We start from the raw sequence: 16,332 nt of genomic DNA on the forward strand, positions 1-16,332 counted from the left end.
AAGAATATGGGTCAAAGTTTGCATGAAAAGAGTGGCCTAGCATCATATGAGTGCTCCAATAGGATGTATAGGAAGAATAGGATGATGGTGCAATGAATTACTGGAATTGTAGAAATTCTTCTTTAATTTTAAGTGAATAAAAGGATCAATATACTTTATTCAGACATTATCCTCCTATGTGTAGGATTTAACACAAACAAACAAGACTGCATCAATTTTCACCAGTATTGTCTCAATTTAATGCAAACAAAAACTCATAAAATAGGAATAATTTGAAAGATTTTATAATAGAAAAACCTATACATCTGGGCTTAGCCAACTACTGCAGTTACCAAGTCCTGGTACATGCATGTTCCTCATAAAAACATACTGTGGGTGATGTACAAGCGCATGCTGCATTTTCATCACAGATTGAAGATCACATAGTTCTGCTAAGCACTGAGCATTGCAAAAACTGTTACACTCAAGTGAACACATGAACAGACAAAAACAATAGATGCATAGAGGCTGGGGAAAACTCATCACATATCAGATTTATAGTTTTGTTTTTTTTGTCTTTCTGACAGACTTGTGTATTTGTTTTTATCTACCTTGTCAGTCATTGGCTATCGTTTTTCCACATTCCTCAAAAGCATCAGAGGTGTGACGTTTTCCACCAGGTGGTCATGTAGCTGTCTTGCTGAAAGTGGCACCCCAGTGACTAATAATCCTTGGGGACTTTTATGAGATGGCAACCCAAGTGTGAGACAGTTGACAGGCCCCCGTCATCCTAGTTTAAAGTCCACTGGGCTGCAAATTTATATTAAATCCTTGACGAATATTAAAATCCAGAGGCAAAAGAAATGCCAAAATTGGCCCAGGGAATTCAGAAATTTTGAAAAAAAATGATGTTACATGGAATCAGAAACCACTCAATTACTGTAGACCTAGATTTCCTATTCTTATTAGATGTTAGGGGAATGTTTAACCACTGTTCCTGAGTCAGTCTTTCATTCAACGGGAAACTTTTTTGGAAGTGGTTTCATATTTTGGCGTTCAGTTTCAATTCATCACCTCCCATTAACCAAGAAAATTTCCCACCAATGTCCATGCCTGAGACCTACATTTCATCTCGGCAAACACTTTCAGGTGATCCTACTGGGTCTCAATTAGATGGAAGAAGTTCTTCCCTGGTGCAACATTATTTGTGATTTAGACACATAATTTAGCCGAACAGTAGATTAACATAGAAATCTTGACTAGAACAGCTTTAAATTGTAGATCAAATATTTCATCGCTTGCAGATTGATGGGGTGACATAAATGGCATTCGGGAAGGAAACAGTCTGACTATTAAACTAAGTCATACAGAAAGCACAATGGGAGGAACCACATCACGAAATACAGCTCCCAGGCTTCCCTGCCCCCTTGCCTCTCTCTCTCTCTCTTTCTCTCTCTCTCTCTCAACAGTCATCGTACCGTCGTGAGGTTTCCTCACCGCACGCAAGACATTGGCTCAGTGCCACTGGATGGTCACGGGGGAGTCGGGTGGGAGCCAGAGCTCACACCACATAATAACTGTCTGGCTGTAGCAGTTCCTCCTGTCACTCACAGCAACTCAGTGAGCGACAGAGTGGAGAAATGGAAAGAAATGGGGCATCAGAGGAGTGAGAGTGAAGATAGGGGTTCTGAAGAGTGCCATATTTGGTGACCCCAGGGGATATGCAAACACACACACACACACACACACACACACACACACACACACACACACACACACACACACACACATTTGTATCCACAAACAAATCAGCAACAAAACCATAAAACAAACCTGCTTGGCCTTGGACTTGCTGATTGTGTCTGAAATTGGCTTTTTCTTTTCCTTAACAGCACTTTTGGAGAAGAGTTCCACGAATTCTTCAAAGTTCACACTTGGTTCATCGATTTTCTCCCACACCAGTGAGTCACTTTGTCTAGAGATAGGTGGAAAGAGGAATAATTCACAGTGTAAATATGTAAGCTATAATCAGTCATGTATTATTTGAAAAAGTACAGTGAAGTATACTTTTATGGTGTAATTCATATTATTATTGCACCACAGGGCATTTTTGACATTTCTCGATTGTCTGACACTTTTTTAAAGTACTCATTTGTCATCTTTTGCAGAGGAAAATCCAAAAGTAACACACTTGACAATTCTGTCAGATAGCAAATTAAATTTAGAATTCAGTAAATCAAGTAGCCTATTTCTAGATGTTTATTCAACTACAATTTTCCAAGCCTTATTAAGGAAAGAAAACCTGGTTCAAGTCAACTCACTGCTGACCACAGTGCCTGGACTGCATCACTTTCATTTTCCACAAGGTTAGCATCTCTATTGCCGTCACAGCATGTGGCCGATCTTTATCTTAAGTGGACACGTTTCCTCTCAATTCTCTACTGTTCAGAGAATACCTTTGTGCAAATGATCCATATCTATCTTCACTTTATTCAGCATATCCTTACTTTTTAGCATGCAGCTGTATGCGTGTCCAGTAGAGTGGCTTCATTGGCTTGGGGGGCTCTATCACAGCCTTGGCAGGGGCAGCTTCCTGGGCCATCATGGAGGGCATGAGGCCTGGCGGTGGTGGAGGCCCAAACCCTGGGGGTGGCGGTGGAGGAGGGGGGCCCATTCCGGGTGGCGGGGGTGGGGGAGGAGGGCCCATGCCCGGCGGTGGAGGAGGTGGGGGTGGAGGTCCAAAACCAGGTGGGGGAGGAGGGGGAGGAGGAGGTGGTGGACAAGGTCCAACCCCAGGTAAGGGCGGGGGAGGTGGTGGTGGAGGAGGAGCGGCACCTCCTGGTAAAGGTGGTGCTGGTGGTGGTGGAGGTGGGGGCGGGGGAGCTGGATGGGTGCTGGTCTGCTGCTTCTGCTGGCATACGCAGACAAAGTGCTCTGTAGATTTGGATGACACAGAGGACGACACGCTGTCTGATCCTCTGTTGAAAGGCACGTCAAACTTAAACCCCTCCTCCACAGGCGAGGTCTGGACAGACACCTCCTGGCTCATCTTTCCCAATCTTCCTCCTCTCATCTGTGAGGCCTTTTGCTGGGCAGCACCCAGAGCTCCCATATTATCCCCGCTGCCCTTTGCCAAAGAGGCCTGCTGGCTCTGCAACACAGCAATCTTAATCCGCAGGTCATCGATGGTCCTCTCCAGCTGAGGGATGAGACAGCTTTCATCCTCTGAGGACGACTGTCCTGACTTCAACCTGCTGGTTTCTGTCTGTCGGCAAACAAACAAAAAGATTTTAACTCGACATGCAAATATAACATAAGGGTATATAAAAGCAGGTAGTCGAGCTTATTTTGCACTTTAAATGTTGAGAAGCAGACAGAAAAATTTGCTGGCAAGTCTTGGACACATTATCCTTCAATAAATTACACTTTATAAACAGTAAAAACACCCACAACTGAGAGAGCTTAGTGACAAGGCTATGAGCTAAAGAAGGGTCAAGAAAGTCCATTATGTCTAGACTCCGTCAGACCTCTGGCTCCAGACTGGTTAGAGCAGGGATGAGGGGATACCGAGAGATTTGACCCCAGAGACAGAGAGTCTCGTCGGGCCTCACATGGGGAGGGTCTGTGTCTGCTAGTACACATTCCCAAGTTGTGGTCACATCATTGAATGTTACAGAGAATGTTCAGTTAGTATGGCCTTCCTAATTTATTAGTTCTTCTGGGAAACAGGGAGGCTCACTGTGGTAATCTAACAAGTCTTTCAAGGTAAGTCTGACCTCTGGTGGGCAAAGAACAAATTACAGTTAAAGCTTATCCAGAGCAACTAATGAGCACAGAAGGCGGAGATTTACTGTGTCTGTCAACATGAAGACAGGTCACACGGGTAGTGCCATTTTGAATTACATATCAAGATATAATTAGCATTAAATAAAAACCTTAACAATAAGGTACCCTGAGCATTAATCCTGTAAGGACAAAATGTACTTATTTTATAGTAACAAAAAATTTTTTCTGTTGTCAGGCTTAGGAAGGAGGAAGAGGAAGAGCATCTAGATCTGAATTCTGTGAATGTGGAGCACTTTACTGTTTGCTGGAATCTACACAGTATTTTGTTGGTGTATTTGTATGTTTCAGGTGTTTGTGTATCCTATTGAGATGATCATTTTTAAAGCTGAATGAAAGAAATGTGAGTCTCCTGATACAAAAAGCATTCACAGTAGCACTTTCCAATGAATATATCTGTCAGTAAGTGGTTCTTGCAGAAATATGTATGTACAATATGTAATGGTACTCTATATATCATTCAAACACATAATTTGGTTTTGCAGAGTAACAGTTTTGGATCTGTGTGTGTTTAATTTGTGTTGAGTTTATAAAGTTAAAAATTAATGGTACATATAAGCATAAAAAGCATTAAATAAAAGTGACAAGTCAAAGCCAAAACATTTGCTTATTGATTACATTTATGTAGTTTCCAAAAGTAAGATAACTTCTGATGTTAGTAGTGAAACAAAATCAGTAAAACTGCCCTGAAAGGCTGCACAGTACCAGTCAAAATAAGAATAGTGTACACACAGGGCAAACAAACTGTAAAATATTTATACATGCAGGTTAAATGTAACCAACCGGAGAGTGTAGCACTCCTGCTGTCTTGGCTGATTGATGCAAAGGAGATCTCAAGCTTTGTACTCTGCCTGTAGTTCGCACCGCATAGACTTCCCACAGGTGGGAAGACACTGGCAGGCCAACAGATGTCCAGGTGTACAGCTGCTCCTCCTGCACAGAGTTTACAAGTGCATATAAATGAGATCAAAACCGTGGTTAAATGCCTGTGATTAATAGGTTAATAACATCCACCAATGATCTGACGCAAAGGGTAGCTCTTTCCGCAAGCTTCAAGTGTGGAAACACTGGAGGATAATAAGCAGTAGGAGCTGAACCATACATTTTTTCCCCTTTGCATAGTCAATGCAGCAATCGGTCCTAAAAATTGAGACTGTAAAGCTAATTATGAATCTCTAGCTTCTTGTCTCAAAGCATCATGGTGTTTATACAAGTTAAAGGTACAGTAATTAATGAGTATTAGTGGGCTGGCTTTCAAAGTAAACTGTCCTGCTGGTGTTTGATTTTGCAACAAAATCTCCCCTGTTCCATTATGAAACATGTTGTCTTCACTTGACATTACTAAATGATCTAGGGTTACTGTCCGACCTCATTTACCAAGGGCTGTGCGTCAATGGTAAGAGATAAAAACTAAGTCTAAGGGCACATTGAAAGAATTATTCTTGCATTCTTACTCCCCCTCTTTCTTCAAACAGTCTACTTTATAATCACTTTGACATTTGTATGCAATACGGCCTTAAAGATGCCTCAACATGTGACCACAATGCATCTTTGGCAGCTTCTTGATGTTACGGTTACGTGTCAAAAAAAAGGCACTATACTATAATTACAGCTGCAGGTACTGTATGTGAGTGTGTGTGAGTCTAATTATAATCTGAGAATCAGTGCACTTGTGTTTGTATATTCATATTATGTTAAAGTACTTATTCGAAAAGACTCTGCAGACCATATCAGACACTACAGCTAGAGCGTGCTCTACAGCAGATTCATTTTCAAATCAAAGCAGAGCTTGGGTTGTCCCTCATGTTATCCTAAATGCTTGGGTGCTTTCCATCTTCCCAAAGCAAGTAATTTATTGCTAGGAAACTAGCATGGTGAGCTTAATGCCATATAGTGATGAACTACATGCTAATATGTGTCAGTGTAAAATAAATCATCAAACACTAAGACTACAGGAATCTGTTTAATTTGTGTAAACTGAGTGCGTCTGTGAATCACTTGTGAGCATAATTTCTACTCTTTCTGAGATTTGGGCCTTATATTTCCCAGTCAGACATGAACTACATAGATGTTTGATACTGAGTGTTGCTCTCAGGACAAAACCCATTAGCTGGATCCTGGTAACCTTACCTACAGCCAGAAACAAACAAACAAACAAACACATACATCTGTTAAGTCACTTTTGGGGTATTTACACAGACTTACATTAATTTCCTGGAGACTTACCCTAACCATAACCACTGACCCAAAAATCAGCGTTTTACCAATTGGGAACATGGCTTTTGTCCCCAACTGTACAAGCCGTTCCCAAATCAACTGGTCTTAAGTCTGGTGTGTGTCCCTGAAAGTGACTTAAGTCATAAACAGTCGTGTCCTAACCTTAACCATAACCACTACTTGCCTAACCCTAACCCTCACCCCAGCCTTAACATAATCCTAAACTTACCTTAACTTTAAACCAAGTCTCAACAATAAAATTAATAACTTAGGGTTAAGGGGTCTTGCTTTTTGTTTTTTGTCCCCATAAGGGAGGCAAGTCCCCACAACATGACTGTATAAACAGATTTATGTCCTGACAACATGAGGAATACCTGGACCACAAACACAGGATACAAAGCATGCCAGATTGATGTAAGCCCATGCCACTCATTAGTATTTATCCACTCAGCAATGTTTTGCCAAGTATTAAAAGGGATGACACTTGATTTATACACAGTTCTAAGATACTCATCCTCCCCAAACCCCACTTCTGGACTCAATGAAGCTGATGGAGTATTTAATTTCAGGCAGTATGCAGAACAAGAAACCAAGCCCTGTACATTTGTTCTCTCCAGCAAAATACAGTAATGAAACTGGATACAATGCCATATTAAGGTAGCAAAGTGGAGGACAAATAGGAGATGAGAGGAAAGGATGGAAATAAAAGGAAAGGGAGAGCACAGAGATGATGCAGTAAGTGATTAATTTTAAGATGGAATTTAACTGTAAAAGGAAAAGTGTATAAAAAGGGTGAGATATTAAAGTGGAGAGGTTGCAGTGAAGCAAAGACATACTGTGTTGATCTCAAACTATTTATTTTAGAGGAGAGATTAACTGTAAGATAGAAAGCAATAATAATGAGATGTGCACTCGATATGACAACAGCAAAGGTTATTCTTGGTCAAGCTGAATAATGCAGGACTCCAGGCCAAGCCCTAGACTGAAGAAGGCAGAGACCGGGGACAGAAAAAAAAGAAAAACACAGTGGCCAGGAGTTTCTGTACCATCCTGACATGGTGAGCTTTTTGCTGGGGAAGAGCAGCCTGAGCCCAAGGCACGTGGAATTGTTACATAACATGGTCAGCAGATGGTCTACGCAAGCACAGATGTGTATGTGTGCTTTTGTGTGTGTGACTGAGTGAGTGTCAGAGGGACTACTATTAATCCAGCCATGCGAGGAAATGCCTGAACATGTATGGGTGTCTCAGGCAGTCTATTCATGCAGCTATGGACCATTGGCAAAGTTGTACATAAAAACAAACTACACTTGTGGCCTATTGAGACAAGTAGAGAATACACTACAAATACAATAGTACTTGAGAGATTTATATTTATGTGACAAAAAGTAGTTTAGAGCATGCATGTTCTGGTGAGTAATACCTTTCTTTTGTCTTTGTGTGCGTGTGTGTGTATGTGTATTTGTTTGTATTAGTCTATGCATATATGTAAGCTAAGCATACTGTATGTGCACGTACACTATACCTCCACATCTGTGGGGGAGGTGCATTATGCAGCTAGAGACCAACACTAATCTCTTCACATTCTTTAGTACTCAACAGACAAAATAAGAAGACTAAGAGTCTAGAGCCATGCTAGTGATTATGTTAGACTGTGGCACAGCAGTGCATTGAACCAAATGCTAACATCTGTATGCTAAACTGCTAACAAACACAATGCTAACATGCTAATGTTTAGCAGGTACACTGTTTAGCATGTTCACCATCTGAGTTCAGCCTGTTAACATGCCAACATCTGCCCATTAGCACAAAACACAAAGTACAGCTGAGGTTGATGGGAATGCCATTAGTTTTGCAGATATTTATTGAAAATTCAAATTTTGACCTGATGATGGCACTAGATGAGAAATCAGGGGATTATAAAGTGATTACAATCCCTCTCATGGGGAACATGCTGCTGAGAATGTGGCTCATACAGTCTGTAGTGTGACTATAAATAACAATTATCAAAAAAGAAATAACTAAGTTTGTTTTGATGCCTCCCAATGAAGTAAGACAACTCATTTCATTGTCTTTTCCTCTCTGAGACATAAAGACAGATATACTGTGCACATACTTAGTAGGCATACACATGCACACTAAACAGGATTTAACATTCACACACATTGCAAGTAGTGTAGTCCCAATTAATGTATAGTACAATCATTTGTCTGAATTTTGTCTGAAAGTTATACTTTCATCCCCCCAACCAGTTCTGTTGGATAGATTCAGCTACAAGGACACTTGATAAAAATGGCCCTGACAGTGGCTGTGGTGAACACTGCAGGGGACTGTGATAACACATGCACAAGAGATTAAGTCTGAGCATAGCATTGGAATGGAGAATTAAAGATTCATGAAATCAGCATTCATATGGTCAGCCAAACTACATGCTCCATTGCTCTTTACTTGATGAAATATCTCTGGGATGAATCACAGTAGCAGTAAATATAGAAACAGAGATTGGATACGCTTTGCACAGCATTATATACATACAGTAAGTGGTTGACTGTTATTCACTTTGAACTACACTCTCAGACAGAGCATTTGATCTATAGGGATATACTCTCCTCTTTTGTCTACTAACCAATGTCTTTGCTACCTTCGGGCAATGAACTGGTATAAAAAGGTACTGCGAGAAATCACTTTGTCTTTGTTTGTTTGCCCTCAGGATAATAACTAAAAATATGCATTATAATTGGGTTAAGTGTTGATAGCCATTCAAAGAATTAAATTTTGACCTTAATGTTTTTAAAAGACTGAAATACATCCCCCCAGGTTGCATAAAAATCAATCCTGTCTGAGAAAATAACATCTACTTGCTCCTATTACAAAAACCTCAAAGTGAGATCAGCTTTGGGCCAAGCTGATGCCAGGTCATGTCATTTTTTTTTTTTAAATAAGTGAGATGGCACATAGTGGAAAGAAAGGCCTTACATTAAAGACTGAGACAGTGCTGTCACCATGGAGCTTTCCAGTGCTGTCGCTGAAGGGGTGCAGCAGACCCTGGACCAACATTCGGTGACACAATTCCTTCGCCTCCTCTTCTGTAGACCCATCTCCATGATGCATACACAGCTTGTCCAACAGAGTGCGACCTGAGAACAGAAGAAAGTGCAAGAATGGGTTCCATTATTGCTCCATTTATGTACAGAGAAGGATGTTCAGATACATTTGAATCCATTTGGGACTTACTATTTTCATATTACGTATTTTTAGATATAATTAATACGGAGTGGTGAGCAAAAGTGTTCAAGAAAACACCTCATGTTTATCCAACCAAAGAGTTGAAAAGAAATCTCTCAGTTTCAGATGTGATAATTAAACACCTACACATGCAAACTCCACTCACACCATTTACACTGTCTGTGACTGCATAGATGGTGTTAATTGTGCAGCTTGAGATATCCTAGGTACTGCAGAAAATTAATAAATGCTAAATGACTACAAGATACAAGTTGCCACACAGTACATCTCATAATCATTTTCTGTTTTTATACTATTATTTAGGATTTAATATATTGATAGATGAATATGGTATGGTTAGAAAACACAAATGGTTATAGGCATTTCAAATTCTACATTTGAACATAATAAGTGAAGTAGAGTTTCTTTGTCTTGGTAGAGAGCAAACAAAGAATAAAGACTTTCTGTTATAACTATGAAGGAATATTTGTCATAATCTCTTACTCCCTGAGCAGGTTTGGATCCCCAATAAGGACGAATCCTGATTTTTGGTGGTGACAGAGGCAAAAGTAATCATTAGGGGGTTGGAAAATATTGACATTGTGACAGCAGCTGGAACATGAAGCTGAAACAGAGGCTGTGGAGCCTGAAAGAAAACATAACTCTATTATTTATTTAGTCCAAGGCTGACACATTTTGCAGTGAGTTGTTAACGTTGTTAGACAGACTTGATTTTTTTTTACGAACCATGTGATTCAGGGGACAGCACCAGATAAATAAATGAAGTCCTATGACTCATGGCCCTGTGGACATTGATTTTAGCATGTTGGGGTTGTGTTTGACAAACAATCATAAATGGTAATGCTGGAAATTGATTTTTCATAAATTGTGTGACATAATTTTCAGGAACAATCATCAAGGCACAGACTGACAATTAAACTCTTAACACTTGATTCAGATCCAGAGTCAAATCAGTTTAATCCAGAATTTGTTTTATTAATCTCAGGGAATATGTATCCAGTTGATGACAGTTCAATTATCTTTTTCTCTACTCCTCCTCTCTCCTTTCTGTTTTCCTACTGCTTCCTAAAGGCTGCATGTGACCTGGAAAACTCGCTGAACTGATCAGTATCACATGTACTGTTGAATGAGTGAGTGACTTGAGTGCTGAAATAACCAGTCTTAGTGAATAAAAACAGGACAGCATATGTGCTTCAGTTAAGAAATACCTCCTAGGCCAATTGTTGCTGTTAATGGGGATTCGAGATACAATGTACCTCTGCTGTTTAGCTGCAATAAATTCACCTGACGAAATGGAAACGGATCTCATATCATGACTCATTTTTGTCATGCAGATAAACTGTCAGTTGGGTTTAGCATCCACAAGTGTGCACTTTGTGTGCGTGTGTGTTTTTGTTTCTAAGCCAGTGGAATCAGAGAATTGCATCGCCGTGGGTGGGTGACAGTGTTGTCATTCGGTTCTCTGATTTATGAGCACAGGCAGACAGTGTAGAGCAGCTGAGCTCTTGAAAGGCACCACAACAGAAAGGAGGACAAAGTGGCATTGTTTCAGTAGAAGGAGGCACTTTTTTCTGAAAACACACTCTCAATAGAGAACCTCTACTGTTCATCTTGGTTTTCATGAGCTATTGTACTTTTAATTTATAACTTCAGTATTCCCACTGTGATCATTTGTATAATGTGATAATTTGTAAGTCATTAGAATTTAAATCACTGTGCAATTACCATAAACATTTCACAATACCATTACATAATAACCTAATCTCACATGGAGATGGAGCTTGGAGCCAAACAAATAGAAGTCACATCTGGCCCATTGGGGAATCCCTGCAACAATAGGAATTAATGATAAACTAACTAAAATATTTTAATGGTTGGATTCCTTGTTTTCCTCTGATATGCTGCTTGGTCAAGAGAGGGCTGCCTCTGAAAGAACAGAGGGGTCAATATGACTTTAAAAACAAAGTAAAAGTATGATTCAGTTACTGAGAAGTGCAACTTCCACATGGCCCACTACATTAAAGCCTGGTGATGTTCCATTTTTTTAATTTCTTTTTTTTTTTTACTGTCAACAAATCCCATGAAAAGACCAAAACCATCTATGTATTCATCCTATTAAAAAGTGTTGTTTCTATAAAGCCTGATACTGCGTGTATTCCTCTGTGCCATCAACCTCCATTGTTGTCAAAAACAATGAAAAACATCATGAGCCACACATGCTTCTTCATATGAACATGGGCACTGTTTATTTTGAGTCAATTTCACATATACTGTCCTGCTGCTGTAACTAGTGTACCAAATCCGCAACTGAAAATAGTTCCCAACAAATGCACTGGTTTGGTCTATCAGGAATGTTGGCTTTGAGTATGTATGTATGTATTTAAATTAATGCCAAAACAAAAGTATAATATGCGCTTTTCCTTACAGTATTTAAAGAGGTTTGTCCCATATTGTAGGTCTGTGAGGTAAATCGGCCAGATGTCTTCAGTCAGAAAGACCATTTTACTCTAATCCTTTCTTTGCTGCCTCATCATTCATTACTTCCTCTGAGACAGACCTCCTGACTCCATTCATATTTTCCCTCATCCCTGTATTATCCACTTCAAAATTCAAGAGGCTACTCCATTCTGGTTTAGCAGTCAAGGAGCCCAAAAATACCTTGTGCTCTCTCTTCCCTAAACATTACTAATCACTCCAGTCTTTATTAACCAAATTAGCTGCACCTGTAGTTCATAGAGTTGATACCATCTTAAAGTTGATACCAACATCTAACCACTACTATTGGCATCAAATCAATCAAGAATCAATGCAATGATGGCCAAGATGAGAAGTTAGGTTGCTAATAGATGTTGGGGTTATTTTCCATAATCATGCATCGCCCAAAGTGTGAGTCTACACCAAAAATCGAGTCTGTTTTATTAATAGCACTTTATATGTCTGATTGAACTTCATTTGTTTAGTCAGTTTAGTCACCTGTTTCATATGTGACTCACCAGAGAAGACATCCAGGTAGGGTGCTGTAGTACTGGAGGTCCGCCGTCCTAAATGTGCTCTCCTAGAGCCCAGTGTCCAGTAAGTCCCTTCTGTGTGACCCTTCTCTGGTGTCTCCTGCTCTGGAAATTTGCCCCCCCTCTCCTGCCTTCCTCTCAGCTCATCCAGCTCTGTGGACCAGTCTGCAGACGCACTGAGGGGCCCAGCAATGGAGCAGGACCTCTGCTTGCGTCTCCTAAACCCCTGGGCCCCACTTGATCCCACTGAAGCAGCAATGGCATCCGTTTTCCTTGGCACATTGGGGCTGGTAATGGGGGATCCAATTGGAGAGGTGAGCTGCCTGGTGGTGGTCTTAACATAGGAGGGGTGGACTGGAGGGTAGAGTTTGACGGTGGAGGGGGAGGTAGAGGATGTTTGTCTAGGCTGAGAAACAGACGGGCTGTCTGATGTTAGCTGGCTAATAGACAAACTGCTCTTCCTCCTTTTCAGGGACAGGAAGTCCCATCTCCTAGATTCCTCAACCTCCTCCCTCTCCATAGACAGGTCCATACTGCTCACACTCTTGTGAGCTCCCATTGGTCCTGCACCTGCCCCGGTGGGGTCCAAGCGGACACATGGCACACACGTAATTTTGCTCTGTGCAGCCAGATTACCTTGACTAAGCTGTGGGTGCAGAAACGGGCTGTCCAGGTCATCCTCAGCACTCTCATAGGAGGTGGTGGTGGCTGTAGTGTCAGGGAAGCTATACGTACTGTTGGTCTTTGGGAAAAGGCTGCCACTGCTTCTCTCTGTGTCTGGGGCTGAAGATGGTGGACCACTCTCACTCGGGGACCCAGGACCAGATGAATTTCTTGATACGGGTATGACACGGCTTTCGTTCTCGAAATTCTTATACTTTGTGCTCAGTTCTTGAGCTACATATTCACTATCAACAGGGGCAGAGAAAATTTCCTTACCCAAATTAATTAGCTGATGAGATGCTACGTTCTCAGGGGCTCTGCTCCCCTCAAAGATCAACCGTTCTGATAAATGGCCAGACACCATTTCTAGGACCCTGTCACTGGCCACACATTGGTCTCTTATGGCCTGCTGGATGTCAGAGAGCAGATCTTCATTTTCAGCTGCTGCTGAGTGAAAACTGTAGAGGTCAGCATCCGACCCAGAGCTTGTCTTCCGGCCAAGCTCATCCGCAATGGATTGGTGACTGTCTGTGGTCAAACAGCCTAGATCCCCGTCAGCATCTAATAGCATGCCCATCTCATCAGCAGACAGGCTTGCTTCTGCGCCGGGCTTGAGCCCTGCCTTGCCAAAATGTGTTGACCTTCCATCTTCCAACGTGTCATCCTTAGACAACCCTTTGGACTTGGATAAACTCTTCCTGATCTTCATGCCAGAAAACACAGAACCCTTCGATTCTGACTTCGATTTCTTCTTATGTTCCCCTCCTTTGCTGGTCTTGTTGGACTTCTTAGATTTTTTATCCACTTCCCTCTCATCAGCATCATCATCACAGGAGACATCCCTTCCTGCTTCACCACCTCCTCCTCCTCCTCCTTTCTTCTGCTTTGCCTCCTGATTTCCCATGTTCTTGAACAGGCGGACACCCCTGGCTAACAGGCCATGCTGATGGGATCGAGGCTGGGCATGATGGGTTTCCTCCTGGGCTGATACTGGTCCACTGTTGGTCAGAGTTCTTTCAGAGCTGCCTGATCCCTGCTGTTTACCCACCACAGATAAAGGCAGCTGTGAGGATGATGCTGCCTTCCCCAGTGCTGATGATGCTGATGATGAAAGGAGGAGGAGACTGGCACTGACAGCCGCGGGCTCACTACCACTCACTCCTCGCTCTGCCCCCCTCCCCTGCACAACCTCTCTCACTCTCTGATCCTTCCTCTCTGTTTGCCCCTCCTTTCTATCCTCATCTGCTCCTGTATGCTCATCTGCCTTGCATAACGGGCTGCTGGTTGAGCGAGCAAGGCGCTGATGCTCTGGAGTGCGCTGCGCTTGTCCGTTTTCAACTGAAGGGGAAAAAAATTGCTTTGGATGCTGCTGCTGATGCTCTAAAATACACTGTTGTTGATGGTGTTGCTGATTAGGGTGTGAGTGCTGTTGTTTACGAAGGAGGTTGGTAACGCTACTCTTCCTCCTGCCTTTGAAAGTAGTGGTGAAGAAACTCTCTTTCAGAAAGGGCACTTGGGTCTCCACTGTTTTAATAGTATGCATCTTGACCACTGTGGCGTCATCCAGGGGGGAGATGATCTAGACAGGCTGAAGTAAAGGGAAAAGAACAAGTACAAATCACATTGATTCACTTTATATTTTGGCTTAGCTTCACAAAAGCAGGACAGACATTCTGTTCTTATTGGACTCATGAGGTAAAAGCTAAAATGCAGGTTGACATTTTAAGTTTGATTTCTCTTGTTGCCCTGCAGTGTGGTTTTTTGTGTCGTTTCTCAAACAAATCATTCATCCAATTGTTCATCTCAGTCTATTTTACTGCCAGTATTGATTAGAATGTGTGCATCTTGCCCATGTAATGATAGAAAAGAGTAATTTAATTGTAGCAAATTAGTCTGAGATCGAAACTTTGTTTCACTTTGGCCTTGACAAATAAAAACCGCCTTTTGTTGTCAGGTGACGTATATTGGGTCCACTTAGGAAGCCAAATGACACTTATTGCAAAACATTTAATTACAAACATCTCTAATAGCGGATATTTAGTGTGTGTGTGTGTGCGCCTGCACCAAGGAATGCCTGAGGACTGATAATGCCTATGGGTGTGGTGCAGGCAAAGTAGACCCAACTAACACTCATTACCAAGACTGCTATCCGTTTCTTACAGAAAATTAAAATTTATTTTGTATTATTGCTTTAAGCAATAATACAACATTTTTATTTATTTTTTTTGTATTATTGCTTTAAGCTTATTGCTTTAAGCAATAATACAAATAAAATGGCTGAAAACTAAAAACACCAATAACAAACATCAATGACACGCACACTCTCAAAATGAGAATCCTAAGAAAAACTTTTACAAGAAATTGCCAACATGTCCATTCATTACACATACAAATTAAAGCTTGTTTTTGTCCAAAATCAAACAACTGACTAAAGTTCCTTCTTCTTGAGCATTTCAGGACATGTTTTGGTCTGCTCTAAAACCAACTTTATGTCATCACTTTGCAACATGAGTCAAATTTGAAACATTTGTGGTCAAATTAAACAATATATGAAATGTTGAGAAAGACAGAAGAAAAACCACTTAGTTAGATCTCTTTAAACTTGTATCATAAACGAGTGTACTTGCCTGACTGGTGGACTCTCCTCAGTGTTTCAGAACTGACTGAAGAAAACAACACAAATGGATGTTTGTCTTCACCGAGCCGCTCCTTAGCCATGGGTCACATGAAGTTGGTATTTTTCTCATCACATGTCTGGTTTCGTCAGCCATCTCCCATTAGCAATGTCTGAGACTCCCCTGACTAACTTCATCAAATGTCATCATGAGGACATTCAGAAATGTGCAACAGTCAAAGACCACTCTTGTTTATTCAGTTTCTGGTCAAATCAGATACTCTATGCTAATATTGTAGTGTCAGACTGTAACATTGGAATCATATTTATCTGAAAAATTAGGCATAAGCCACCTCCTCCTCCTCCACCAACACCCATAATATCAAGTTGATCAGTATTCTCCACTCTTGGTTTGGTGCATCCTGGTGCCACTTTTAAGTCCATCCCTCCAATCAAGAAATGAGCTTCAGCTGTGTCCTCCCAACAAAAGCTGTTACCAAACACGTCAGTGACTCTAACTGCTAATTCAAACAACGACTGGTTTCTGATGAGAGTGGAGGTATTTCATTAATATGTAGAATGTTAAATTAAAAAAATATGAAGAAACTTCAAAATTTAACTATCATCATTACAAAGACAGTATTTGAGATTTCAGTATTTTACACATAAAAAGCACAAGTCGATATTATGGTTCTGCCAGGATGTGTAGTTGTCACAGGGCAACAACTCAGAGAAGGAAATAATCTACATAAAAATTGGGGCC

At 41.1% G+C, this 16,332-nt stretch overlaps 1 protein-coding gene across 3 annotated transcripts in view; it reads right to left on the bottom strand.

Moving 5' to 3' along the window:
• Window positions 1–16,101, bottom strand: part of fmn2a (formin 2a) — a 41,320-nt gene extending 25,219 nt beyond the window's left edge. For 2 of the 3 annotated variants that reach the window (XM_067610433.1, XM_067610434.1), the window contains exons 1-6: window positions 15,583–16,101; window positions 12,278–14,543; window positions 9,015–9,175; window positions 4,606–4,755; window positions 2,487–3,244; window positions 1,813–1,954 (exon numbers count right to left, since the gene is read on the bottom strand). In XM_067610433.1, the coding sequence (XP_067466534.1) occupies window positions 1,813–1,954; window positions 2,487–3,244; window positions 4,606–4,755; window positions 9,015–9,175; window positions 12,278–14,498 (3,432 nt within the window). In that variant the 5' untranslated portion in view covers window positions 14,499–14,543; window positions 15,583–16,101. The remainder of the gene's footprint in view (window positions 1–1,812; window positions 1,955–2,486; window positions 3,245–4,605; window positions 4,756–9,014; window positions 9,176–12,277; window positions 14,544–15,582) is intronic. The other variant, XM_067610432.1, reaches the window with a different exon arrangement.
• Between the last annotated feature and the right edge of the window lie 231 nt (window positions 16,102–16,332).

Source organism: Thunnus thynnus, chromosome 14 (genome assembly GCF_963924715.1).
Source record: "Thunnus thynnus chromosome 14, fThuThy2.1, whole genome shotgun sequence".
NCBI classification, from domain to species: Eukaryota; Metazoa; Chordata; class Actinopteri; order Scombriformes; family Scombridae; genus Thunnus; species Thunnus thynnus.